Raw genomic sequence first — 13,239 nt, 5'->3', positions numbered from 1 at the left:
AACTTTTCACAACGATGCCGCATTTACCACCTCCGAGGGATCTCCCGCTTCTCGAACCTTGATCGCGAGAAACCGCGCGGGGCACGTTTCGGAAAAAGGGAAAAAACGGACAAAAAATCTCCCTACGCGATCGACGGTATCGTTTATCGTTGTAGAAAAAAAAAACGATTAAATTGACGCGTTCCGGAGCACCGATTTGGTCAACGCTCTGGATTACGTCTGGACGGCCGATTACGTTAATTCGATAAGTTCCGTGTACAAATTCACCGCTTTTCGCTCGCACTTCTCCGGTCTTACCGACCGACCGACCGTGGTATTACAACCGGCAAGAACGAAACCTCGTACACGGTAGTATAACCGGCGCACGACATCGATCTAGCCAGCTACGAGCACGGAAATCGTTACCAGACCGCGATGCGTCTCGGATGTGAAATTCGCGTAGGAAATTGTCGTCGGTCGGTTATCCGTTCCGCGTATACGAGACGATGGTCGTACATCGGGCGTCTCTCGACCGACCGAACCGTCTTCGAAAAACACTCGACCCCCGCTGAACCCTTTTTCCCTACGGTTAATGACACCTTCGACATCGGCGCACGCCCGGAATCGCACGTACGAATCTCGCACGTAAAGGCGACGTCGTGGACACACGACACTCGGAGCAGATACAGACGCACGCATACACGCATAGACAGAGACACGTACACACGATCGTTTCGAGTTACGTAAGCTTACCTGCATCAAAGGTAGAACCTGGCCGGGATTGACGGATCGGATCGTCTCGTTCCTCCATGCCGGCTCGTCCTTGGTCGCGTTCACCGTAGGAACCGCGAGGTTCCTTTCCGGTTCCGGTAATCGTTGCTCGTTGCGATTCACCTCCTCCATGATAGACGATCTCGCGCACGGAAAAGCTGAATCCGGTATATCACCGCTGGCCTTTACTCGCCCCCCGTAGTCGTCCGATTGGCAAGCACGCGTCGTACGGGCGTCTAGGTTAAAAGCGATGACCGATATCGATTCACTCAAGACGGAACGAACGTTACACGATGGTGTTCCCGTCGCGACAGGGTACCCTCCTCTCGGTAAACTTTTACACTTCGGTGTGCGCTCGAGGAGACTTGGGCTGTCACGTGGTCGGCCACCAACGGAAATCGAGCCGGAAGAACCGAAACCGTTGTATTCGCGCACACTGACGGGTGAATCGGTCGTACGGTTAACGCGCGCGCGAACGTGTTACGCGTGGGATGCGTCGTGCGCTGAACGGTCACGGTGCGGTAACACGGCGACGATTCCGAAAAGAACGACGAAACAACCGGCGGGATTCGACACTGCGAGAATCTCGTGCTGCTACGTCCCGGCGTGATGTCGCCCCACCCGAGTCGAGTCGAACGCCGCGTAACTACCCCCTCCATGGGCAACGCTGGCCGCACGTTTGCCCGAAATCGCCCGAAAGCAGCCGTCGCCGTTTCGACGGTGCAGCGCCACCGACAACGCGGAAAATCCGAACGTTGCCATGCGACGCGACACGACACGACGCGACTCGACGCGACGCGACGCGACGCGACGCGACGCGGCGCGATCGCTTCTCTAGCGAACTAATTTTCGCACGACAGACTGATTAACGCTATCGGTACCGGTGCAACCGAAATCTATAGCGCGTCGTACAAATATAGCGGTCTACTTCGAGCCACGCTCAATTCGGTCCATTAACCCGTTAACCGGGAAAGACGTGATCGCGCGTTGACCGTCGCGCGCGGTATTTTTTCCTTTTTTCTTCTTTTTTTCTTTTTTCGAGACGTCCTCCTCTGGCGCCACGTTATTAGTTCGCCGTCCAACTCTCGGAAAATATACGCGCGAGCGTCAAATGGTCCACGACCTAGAATCTCGTGTTTTACGAAATATTTCTAGACTTTGGCTCGTGCTCGTGAAATACACGTATATACGCGCGAAGAGAGAACGAATACCGATTCTGCGCCACGTGTATCGATGTGTAACGACAACGCACGTATACATCGTTGTTCCTTTTCGACATTGAACCGCGAGCTTGCGGTATTCGTGTGGAACTCTTGGAGTATCGTTCGTTTCTCGCGGGACGATATTTCTTTTCTTTATTTTCAAAAGAGATTTGAAATTCTTTTCGAGATTTTCAACAATTCTACGTTTTTCGGTGACGGAACTTCGTGTACACTCTTCGCGTTGAAATTGATTCGATTTTTTCGTTGTTTCGAGATACTTTCGTCGAGAGAATTTACGACTGCACTGCACGAGGATAACAGTTCGGTTGTCCGTAACGTCCATCCGCATCGAAACGAAGACAGTAAAGTTTTAACACTCGAAAATGATCGCTCCGGAATTGACCCTGATCCGTTGACATCGTACACTCAATGACACTGCCGTATTCGCTCTCCCGGTGTCTTTACGAGATCGTTATATTCGTTCCAGGGTCTTTGCGTTCGTTGTACCTAGCGCGTGCGGGGACCGCGCATGGGCGTTTCGGTACAGGACCGAGAAGCTATAAGCGCAGGCGCTCCGCATGCAACGAATGCGCATTGTCGAGGATCTTCGACACGCGTTCTTGTACACGTTCCTTTACATAGATATAAATTTTTTTAATAGACAAATCTGTAGATTCGTACATATATTTGCTATATATTTATAACGCGAATTCGTAAGCATTTTAGGCAACCTCTTGCAATTAAAAATACCGAGTTGAACGCAAGAAACGACTTTTCAGGATACGACGATCGAAAATATATTTTAAAGGTTTCTCGTATCGGAGCGTTATCGCTCGGTTCGCGAGATCGAGAAGTACTTTCGTTCGAGGGTTAAGTACTGAATGCGAAACGATTGAAAAGTTATCCGGATCCGTTTCATGTTTAACTCTTCGTACATTATAATTCGAGAACGTAATTCACGATTCAACGATGTATGTCAGCTTTCACGCGTCGAAAGTCGTCATAGCAGTTTCCCCGGTTCTCTTTTAACTGTATACGAGGAATGTTTCGGTCGCTTCGGGTTGTTGCGGGATGAACACATTCTTCTTCTCTGTTCCGCGTTCGAGTTTCGTAGCGCAACGTGTATCGTAATTATTCACCGTATTCGATGTACGCGGATTTCTTTTCCATCGGTGCAAGAATGAGCCGCGATTGTGCGATACGCGCTACTCGGTGTTATCGTCGATAAGTAGAAAAGAAAAAAAAAAGAAGAAAAAATAAAATCTTTGAACCGCGATATCGAGCAATTTATGAAATATCAATATTATTGATAAATTCGTCGCTTGAATTCATTTTCGCGATAAGAAGCGCTAACGTTCGACTCCTTAATGTTTCCGCGCAGTCGTAAATTCCTCATTAACGCCACGTGGAGAGAGACGTTCACCAGAAATCACCTCCTTTCGAAGTTTCGGAAAAAAAGAAGAAAAAAATAAATTCAAAAGTCATTTTCTCGCAATTAAAAACAACGTATCTCTTTATCGAGAAACGTTTAAGTGGCAAAACAAGCTTCTGGTATATCAGCCCGCCGAAAACATACTGGAAGAGAGATACCAGATACATTATGAAATATTTAATCAAAATGTGGTTTGATTCAACGTCAAACTGTGGAGTAGATTTACAGATAAAAAGGTATTACAAAACATTTAAATAATTATTCGGTTCGTCGTGGCTCGCGGAATAAATAAGTTATACCGAATTCATGAATACGAGCATTGAAGGCAACTTCTTGCAAATAGAGGTGCCGTGTCGAATCTAAGGAACAAGTTTTCAGGGTATAACGATCGAAAAAAGAAATACCCGTCTTACTAGAACCGTGTAACCAAGCTCGAAAGAATGCAACGTTTCGTTATAATCGGTGTCCCACTCGTCGCCGATACTGCTCATTTCTGTTAAATATGTATGGATACATCGATCATAATCATAAGCAGTAATCGATTTAACTTTCGACGTATCCGAGCAACGCGAACGCAATTGTTCGAAGTGCAACGATTACGTAATTTTTCGTCGAACAAACGAAACGAGTTCCATCGAAAAATAACGATCGAAAGAATGTATCGGGATTGTAGGTCTTTGTTGCGATATATCTCGAAGAAAAAGAATTAATTTGCCGCTTTCTTAAGGAAGAATGTTGCCAGCACAATAATTACCGAAGCTCACCTGGCTTTATCTGCGCATCGACGATTACCCGACCGTTTTTCGTCTTATTCCCTAATGCGTGTTTAACGTTACGAATTTGATCCTGTAATTTCTGTCCCGCGAACGTAATAGATCGTTAATAGACCTCGATTACCGAGATAAACTTCGAATAAGGAATTAACACGTTTGAAAAAAAAAATTCAACGCGTAGTTTCGCGCGGAAAAAGTAAATTAAGTAAAAATCCATTTGTTCGTTTTATTTTTGAATTTATACCGCACCGATGATCTTACAAAAGTTTCATTCAACGTGTACGACAATCGACTCGCTGTTCGAGTCTAATATATACAATTTATGCAAAGTACTAATATATACCAGTACTGTATTATTTTTTCCGCTGTTACTTGAAATTTTGATTTCCGATCGTCTTTATCGGACGTGTGCGGCACGACTTGGCGTACACGTGTATCTGTACGAGATACCAAACTGCGCAATTTTTTAAGTGTTTCACAGAAAATACGATTGTCGACTTTCTTAATGGCACGTGTAAGCCACTCGCGAAAAATAATATTTGTAAACGACGGTTGATAATGTGCACGAGCGTTGCGTTTCGATTATCAATTAATATTTATCAAAGCTTAGCTTATCAGCGAATTGAATTCGTGTCGCGGGTGTTTGCGCGCACGATCACCGAAAGAAAGTGAATCTGACATTTGGTCGTGCATCGATATTCAAATTCGCCCCGCCAAACGCGTTTACTTCGATCAATTTAAAAAGCGGATTTATCCTGTCGGGAATCTCAAGGACCAACGTCCTTGCCTTGACGTTCAATACTTTCGATTCAATCGGCTGGCCATATATTATCATATTAATAAAGTAAGCTTTCGCTTAACGCATTTTTCTTGCCTAATACGTTTCACCCGAACGACAAGACACTGTACTCGGCTAAACGCACCAGGCGAACACGTTAAATGCCACTGCACCTTTGCCGCGTATGCGTATCAGGCTCGCGGTTAATAAGCTTTGCTCGCTTTTCCACCAGAAATTGCATCCCGTTTAGCGCGAATATTCAAATAACGAATTCGAAAATGGGATCCGTGAACCTCGTCCGTTTCTTGCAAATTCTCGAGAAAGGGATTTCCGTGAATTCTTCTACATTTAAATGACAGGACACGTATCAAATAATTATTAGCGGTTTTTGATTACTTTCAATGTGTTCCAGTAGGTTCGAATTAAACTTTAAGAGAGGAAAAAGTTTATCTCATAGAATAGATATGTTTTTATTCTATAGTTGCAATGAAACTTTGGGAGGAAGGATTCTGTGATTGTAGTTCACAGTCTCGCCACTGGACGGCGGTCTAATCGATTCCTTTCTAACCTAACCGGAACAAGACAAGTGGTACGAACATAGCGATTCCTCGAGTGAAAATTACTCGAAAAGGTAGAATAAAATTTCTTGGTACAAAGTTTCAGCGCTGTAAGTTTCCGACGGAAGTATTAGGTTGTTAGGAAAGTCATTTTGTTTTTTTTTTTAGAGTGTACGGACATTTTATCGAATTATATATTCTCCATTTTGGAAAACGAAATGACTTTCCGAACAACCCAATATATAAATGCATTCACGGTTACCCTGTCCTGTAACAGCAGCGACTCAGTCAATACTGATAGTTCGAAGTAATAACGAGTGAGATAACAAGAATGATGAGAGATAACGCTGAAAGTTTAGCAGTAAAAAAACAAGCTGAAATAGTCTGGAGCAATATTCATCGAATCTAGCGACCATCCAGATATACGAATGTGTAATTCCAGATCCTAAAGATGATCAAAGTTCAACCACAATACTTCACAACGTACCACCTACTAACTGGACCGATAAATTAATTTATATAAAGTGCTTAAGAAACGAAATTGGTAAAAAAATTGATCTTCAATCAGCCACTGCCTTTACAAAGAGTCACCCAACAACTGGACGGATAAACTAATTTAAACAAAGTACTCAAGAAACGAAATTGGTAAAAAAAATTAATCTCCAATGAGCCACTGTCCTTTACAAAGAGTCACCCAACAACTGGACAGATAAACTAATTTATACAAAGTACTCAAGAAACAAAATTGGTAAAAAAAATTGATCTCCAATCAGCCACTGTCCTTTACAAAGAGCCACGTAACAACTGGATACATAAATTAATATGTACAAAGTGCTCGAAAAGAAAAAGTTATACGGTAAAGAATGAGTCTCCAATCAGCCACTGTCAAACTCACAAGCAACTCCTGTACCAACTCAATCAGCGTCAGTCACAATAAACCATACGAGTTCTCAGCGTCCTTACAAATTAGTTTGTCCGCGACTACGTCTATACATTCTTGTCAGTATAGTGATAGAAGACAACAGGAAGTCTCATCACCCGGTCTCCTGTCCCTCCTTGGGTACTCTTCATCATCATTAACGCAGAAAAGACCATTGATTATCGAAGCGACCGTGAAGTGTCTACGTGTATACGTACAATCGGTACACGCATGGGTGCGTGGAAACGGCTTTCAAATTTAAAAAAAAAAAAAAACTTTCCAGGTCAGTCGGGAGAGAAAGCCATCGTGAAAATTGCGCGCGTCTTCCCGCCGCGTTGCAAAAATTGCATACCATTTCTATCGTAACTATATTTGGCCGTGTGTGTTAATTAACCACCGTTATAGCTTAATCTAAGCGTGTCTTCTCACCTGCGAACACTGGGTCGCTCCTTTCTGCGAGCATCGTGGTCAGTCGTATCCTACGCACCCTGAGTCATCCTGACTTCAGCCTCCTCTGTGAAACTTTCTAAACTTCGCTCTACCTTATCGTTCTTCTCGGCTCGAAAGACCACAAGTTCAATTTTAGGTCGACGTTCGTTGACGGTGCATCACTTAAAGATCGGTCCTGGAAAGAATTACAAGTTAGGTCAATTTTTTCTGATTAATGACTCAAGACTACTAAACAAAAATTACTAGAATCCGTTCTACGTTCTTTCCAACTTGAAACTTGTTCTCCAACCTCGCGTATATTATCCATTTAAAATTCCATTAAGTTGTACGGAAAGTCATTTCGTTCTTTTTGGTGAAAATGAAACACGATTTCTTTTAGAGCGTACATTTTATTAAATTACATATTCTCCATTTTGGAAAACGAAGTGACTTTCCAAACAAGCTAATGGTTCTACAATTCTTTACGTAAATTAAATATCGTCGAAATCTGTTTCGAGGATTTCGTGTAATTCGTGAATTCGTTACTCGAAGCGTCTACGTTATTTTATCGACGAATACGTAATTCGAGCAAGCGTACGTTACCAACGCACGTTGCTGGAATAATTCAGTCATCGTGCGTCCAGACGGGTATTCATTGTTCGATTTTCGACGACTCGTAAAGCTACACTCCAGTTTCGTCTGTTTTCACATTGTATCCACCTACAATCGTCAGAAGTGTGACGTTACGCAACCAGCTCGCGCTTACACGCGTGATTACGTTATGTCACGGCGCGCAGGCTCGACTCGAAATTTTCATGCGCGCGACATTCTCCCCGGGCCGGCGCGCGGCGAACAATCTCTTTAAAATATTAATTCGTTCGCGCAGCCTCGCCGCGCGATACAATTCCACGATAAGATATAAAAACGCAGCCGTGGGTTTCGAAAATGTCGCGAATACGTCACGGTACGAGAGGGATCGATGGAAAGTTTTACCGGTGTGGCCACCGATCGATGCAAGCGGGAACAATATTGACGCGCGCTGCATCATTCGTAGAAACGTCGTTTCGCGCGGGCGTTGTAAATCAACGTAATGAAATCACCGCCGCGATGCGTGCATACGATATTAAAATTATTTCAGAGAGATTTCAATGCTGCGTACAAACTTTCCGGAAGAAAGTACCCGAATATGGAAACTGTTCGAGTAGGAAAATATTCGAGTAAAAAGTGTTCGAATGGGAAAGTACTCGAGTATCATTATTCGAGAAAAAGTATTCAAATGGGAAAGTATTCGAATGAGAAAGTATTCGAGTAAAAAGTGTTCGAACGAGAAAGTATTCGAGTATCATTATTCAAGTAAAAGGTACTCAAATTGGAGAGTATTCGAATGAGAAAGTATTCGAGTATCATTATTCGAGTATCATTATTCGAGTAAAAAGTATTCAAATGGGAAAGTATTCGAATGAGAAAGTATTCGAGTAAAAAGTGTTCGAATAAGAAAGTATTCGAGTATCATTATTCGAGTAAAAGGTATTCAAATGGGAGAGTATTCGAATGAGAAATTATTCGAGTATCATTATTCAAGTAAAAGGAGTTCGAATGAGAAAGTATTCGAGTATCATTATTCGAGTAAAAGGTGTTCGAATAAGAAAGTATACAAGTATCATTATTCCAGTAAAAGGTATTCAAATGGGAGAGTATTCGAATGAGAAAGTATTCGTGTATCAGTTGTTCGAATAAGAATATATTCGCTTATCTTTGTTCGAGTGAGAAAGTATTCGAATATCATTATTTGAATAAATAAAGAATTCCTATATTTCCACTATTCAACATTTTGATCGCTGCAGTAAAAATTGGTTATATAATCCTTGTATTGGTATGTATCAACCGTGGCAAACGAGGCGTACAAAGTATTAAATAATGCGAATACTAATGATAAATTTAAATACTCCATCTTGTCATCGACTGATTCAGGTCACGCATAAATAAATCGTCGCGGTGAGTAAAATCGATGATTCTCGGAAGGATGATCAATAAGTTCGCGTGTATAAAAACATAGATAAGTGCAGCTGTGTGCGAACCTGCATAAATACAACGATACGATTTACCTATCGTGTCTTACATTGGTGTACGGTGGGAAAAAATACCGCGTCTGATGATTGAAGCACGTTAAATACAAATAACAACTTACACTGTATAAAATATTGTTATCAAAGTATCAAAACAAAAATAAAATTTAAAAAATAACACAATAATCCAGATCGTACTGCTGAAATACTACTATCATTCAAATACTTAATCACTCGAAAAAATATTCTACGAATATTCAAATAGTACTCAAATACTCAACAATTCGAATACGATTCGAACCATTGATGCACTACTCGTGTGCACCGAATGTTCGAATCCGTTAAATGTCAAATATTTCGAATTTCGACAAAATTTCGACAACCAGTCCTTTCCCAATTCGTTGCAGCGTGACGAGAAACTCGATCACCGACGCTTTTTGAATTAATCGACGCTCGCTCGCACAAAAAAAAAAAAAAAAAAAAAAAACGAGAGCTGTGAATTCCTCACCGAGGCGTTCAAAAACTTACGGAAAGGGGGGAAGAAGAGGATCGAATCGAGGCCTTCGATCGAAACAAAACGACCGAGAAGTATCACGCGCTCGTAATAATGTTTCCGCTGATCTGGTCGGACATCGTAAACTTGATAAGAGACGTAATCAGGGAGCGTGGTTCGCCTCGCGCTCGCTCCCCTCGTTTCGAAGATCGTCGAGTCACCAGTGGGGACGAATCTCGAAATACACTCGACTCTCCTATAACATGGTTAATTCTTTCCATTGTTGAAACCGTGTTAAACAATCTAATAGAGACCTCCGTGCTACAATACAGAAACCGTCTTATGTAACAATATCCACAATCTATCCACGTATTACAACCAAACCGTGTTCTAAAAGAGTCAAGTGTACACTCTATTGTACACCGAAGAACTTACCACACTTTTTCCATAAATGACAAAAAATTCATTTCTATCGTAAGAACAGTATCTTACATCGATCACCGTAGTAAACTTTCCTTCTACATCGATTGAACATTGCTACAATCTCGTATGAAAATTACAATTGTACACTCGTCGCGGTTAATTCTTCAAACGAGACCTTCGTCAAATTGTTACAAAAGAACGGGGATCTTTGTGCCGAGTTTTCAAGCTCTATCGCGTTCGAAAACTCTCATATGTACTATGTGTAACCTGAAAGATGTCATCTGGACCGAACGAAACGTAACTGTCCTATCCAAGGGGAATACACGACCATGGTCGAGGAACGTTTGCTCGGTCACGGGTGTTCGAAGGCCGATGGAAACCTTCGATTCCCGTACAATTCGCAATTTCGCGCCGTATGACATCTTTCCAGCTCCGCGCAGTACCTTCCCCCACTCCGGCGACTGGTCGTGATTGGCCCGGGTGGTGTCTCGTCGCGCGTTAATTGGACCGCGCGATATCACGAAATGGTCGGGTATCGAGGGCAGCTCGACGCGCGGTAATCTCGGGGCCGCATCGTTTCATCGTCGACTTCCGGTTCGCGCGATCGAAAATCCGTCAACGTTCGACGGCTGCGTGCGCATCGGCGCCATATGTTAGCGTGCCGGCGTGCCGTTGCTCTATTCCCGCAAAAATCGACTAATAAAAAGGCAACTCGTCGACCTTCGATATAGTCTATGCCTCGGTGGCGATTGGCTCTCGGTCCCTCTCTTTCTCTCTCCCTTTCCGCGTCCCCGGGCCGTGTGCTTCGCCAGTGTGCACCGTTGCCAACTTTCACGTATCATAATACACAGTGAAAGAATGTGGTTTCCCTTTCAAATTACAAAATACGGCGCGAACGCTGCGCGCGCGCCGCGCACTTCCCTCGATTATTCGGTGTTTTCTCTCTCTTCACCCCCACCACCCCTCCTCTCGAGTAATGTTGTTTTTTTTTTACCATGGAATTCGGAGCACCCCCGTGACGTCGACCTTGGACCAGCCTTTCCAGTTTCCACGCTGGAAACTGGAAAAACGCGACCGAGGAGTTCGAGGAACCTCGCGTCTTTCGACTCGGTGTGTCGCGGGACAGGAGGTTAGGTTTTCCAACTACGTTTTCAGCTGTACCTTACCTCGTACTCGCGGATGGTTACACGCGTATACCAGGTGTACGCGGAGCGTAACGCGCGCGGGAGCCAATGGAACTGGTCCCGTGGTGCATCGTCGCCAGGGGGACTCGAAAGCGGGGAAAAAGGACGATCCAAACGTATAGTTCTGCTTAACCTTGTTCCACGATTGTTCTTAATCGCGGATTGGAGTACAAATGATTTTACTATTTGCACACGATACTGTGAATAAGTCCTTGATCGTTTCTCCTCTTTGTAGATTGCCCTGTTCTATAGGTAAAATTAGAGAAAAATAGCAGAAAAAAATTGTAGAAATTTGGTTACACTTGATAATCGAGTTCCATTCTCAACACTTTCTACAAAGGTAAGTAATTTCAGGTAGAGTAAAAACAATCGAAAAATAATGTTCGTACGAACTTTCGTAATTGTTTTCGTCCCACACTGTGTATATTCGCGCGTAAACTCGCAAGGAAAGGGTAAGTGTGCGAGACACTCTTCGAAAGAATCTTTTTTTTTTCTTTTACCTGATGCACGAAATCCTGTCCGGGGAACGAGGCTGAACCATTTCGAAGATATCGCGAATCGTTAAATTCGATTTCGTCGCGAATGGTTTCTCTCCGGTTGTCGTTTGCGTTCGTTCCTGTAGCGTTTCGCTAATTCGTCAAGGTCTTTCGGTTATTTCCGCGTAAATAACGCGCGATGTTTCGTCGACGATTCCAGATGTCGCTAATCGGCCGGACGCTCTCATCGATCCCAGTCACTGAAATCACGTACTATCGACGAGCCTGGTTTCGCCTCGTCCAAGGATACAGGCCGGTGCAACACCTGAGACTGAAGCCTTGATTAAGATATTACGTTGCCACGCATGGTCCACACGATCGGGCGCTCGATTTTACAGCTAAAGACAGACTTGACCCAGATATTCCGTAAAAACCAGTAAACACGTCCGTTCTAATTGCGAATATCGATTCGACGAGGGGGGCTACTCACTGCCTGGACCGACACGGTGCGTATCATCTTTCGTGCCATTAATTTGAACAGGAAAGTATTCGCGCGCCCGGTACACGGTGAATCCGGGTCAGGGACACGGGTCGTGCACCAACGAACAATAAAAGCTGCAGAATCCTTTCATCTCGACCAACGGGGAAACCGTGGAACACGCCTAAACGAGAATTCGTCGCGTCGGATCACCTTAGGGCGGAGAGTTTTGTTCGCCCTCAGGGATGCGTAGAGTCGATTTATTTTCACGAGTATCGAACAAAGTTAAGCTTTGTAGATTTACGTTAACATCGAGGCGAGATGGTTACAGGAGAGGGACGAAAAGATTGGTATTGTTGCGAGCAAGGTGTCGATATTGGGACAAGTCGGTTACGAGTGCCAGACGAAAAGATTTGTATTGTTGTCGAAAGCAATGTCTTATATTGTTGAAAACAAGGTGTCGATAATGAGGAAGATTCAAGAGGAAGATAAAAAAATTTGTATCGTTGAGAGCAACGTGTCTAATAACGAGACGTGTTGATTGCAAGAGGAAGATGAAAAAATTTGTATCGTTGAAAGCAAGGTAAATAACGAGACGTGTTGATTGCAAGAGGAAGATGAAAAGATTATTGTTGTTGAAAGCAAGGTGTCAATATTCAGACGAATCGGTTGGAAGAGCAGGATGAAAAGATTTGTACGGTCGTTGAAAGCAAGATATCGATACCGAGACGAGTTGGTTACAAAAACAAGACGGAAAGATTCTTTATGTAAATCGGGATGTGAATCATATGACGAATCGGTTGGAGGAGCCAGATGAGAGGACTCGATATTTTTTATGGTAAACCAGAGTGTCGAGAACGAGACGAATTAATTAAAGGAGTTGGACGAAAATATTTTTAACGTTGATATAAACCAGAGTGCTAATAAGGAGGTAAGTTGGTTGTAGAAGTCAAAGGAAAAGATTTTTAATATCGATGCAGAATAAGGAGTCAATAACGAGACGGATTGGTTGTAAGAGGACGAAGAAAAAAGAAAAGAAACAAACTCTCAAGACGAAACAGGTTTTCAAGATTAAACCAAGGTGTCAAGAATGAGACGAGTTCTTGGTTATCGGAGCAACATTACCCGTAATTGTGCAACCGAAACATTTTAACTCCTCGGAGCACAACATTGCGCGCGAGAAAAACAACGGCCGACTTGCACAATATTTTACTTTCGTTAAATCGGGCACGTCGGTTTATTCGACTATTACTAAATTATTTGAACAATGATAATAAGA

General features: G+C 43.3%; 1 protein-coding gene across 1 annotated transcript in view; it reads right to left on the bottom strand.

Moving 5' to 3' along the window:
* LOC143150182 (terminal nucleotidyltransferase 5C) overlaps positions 1–1,050 on the bottom strand; it is a 201,829-nt gene extending 200,779 nt beyond the window's left edge. The window contains exon 1 of the mRNA XM_076318252.1: positions 733–1,050. Coding sequence (XP_076174367.1) covers positions 733–882 — 150 coding nt within the window. The 5' untranslated portion in view covers positions 883–1,050. The remainder of the gene's footprint in view (positions 1–732) is intronic.
* Between the last annotated feature and the right edge of the window lie 12,189 nt (positions 1,051–13,239).

Source organism: Ptiloglossa arizonensis, chromosome 8, assembly GCF_051014685.1.
Source record: "Ptiloglossa arizonensis isolate GNS036 chromosome 8, iyPtiAriz1_principal, whole genome shotgun sequence".
In the NCBI taxonomy this organism is placed as follows: Eukaryota; Metazoa; Arthropoda; class Insecta; order Hymenoptera; family Colletidae; genus Ptiloglossa; species Ptiloglossa arizonensis.
Note: the sequence above shows the minus strand (reverse complement) of the source record. Positions and strands in the feature narration are given on the sequence as shown.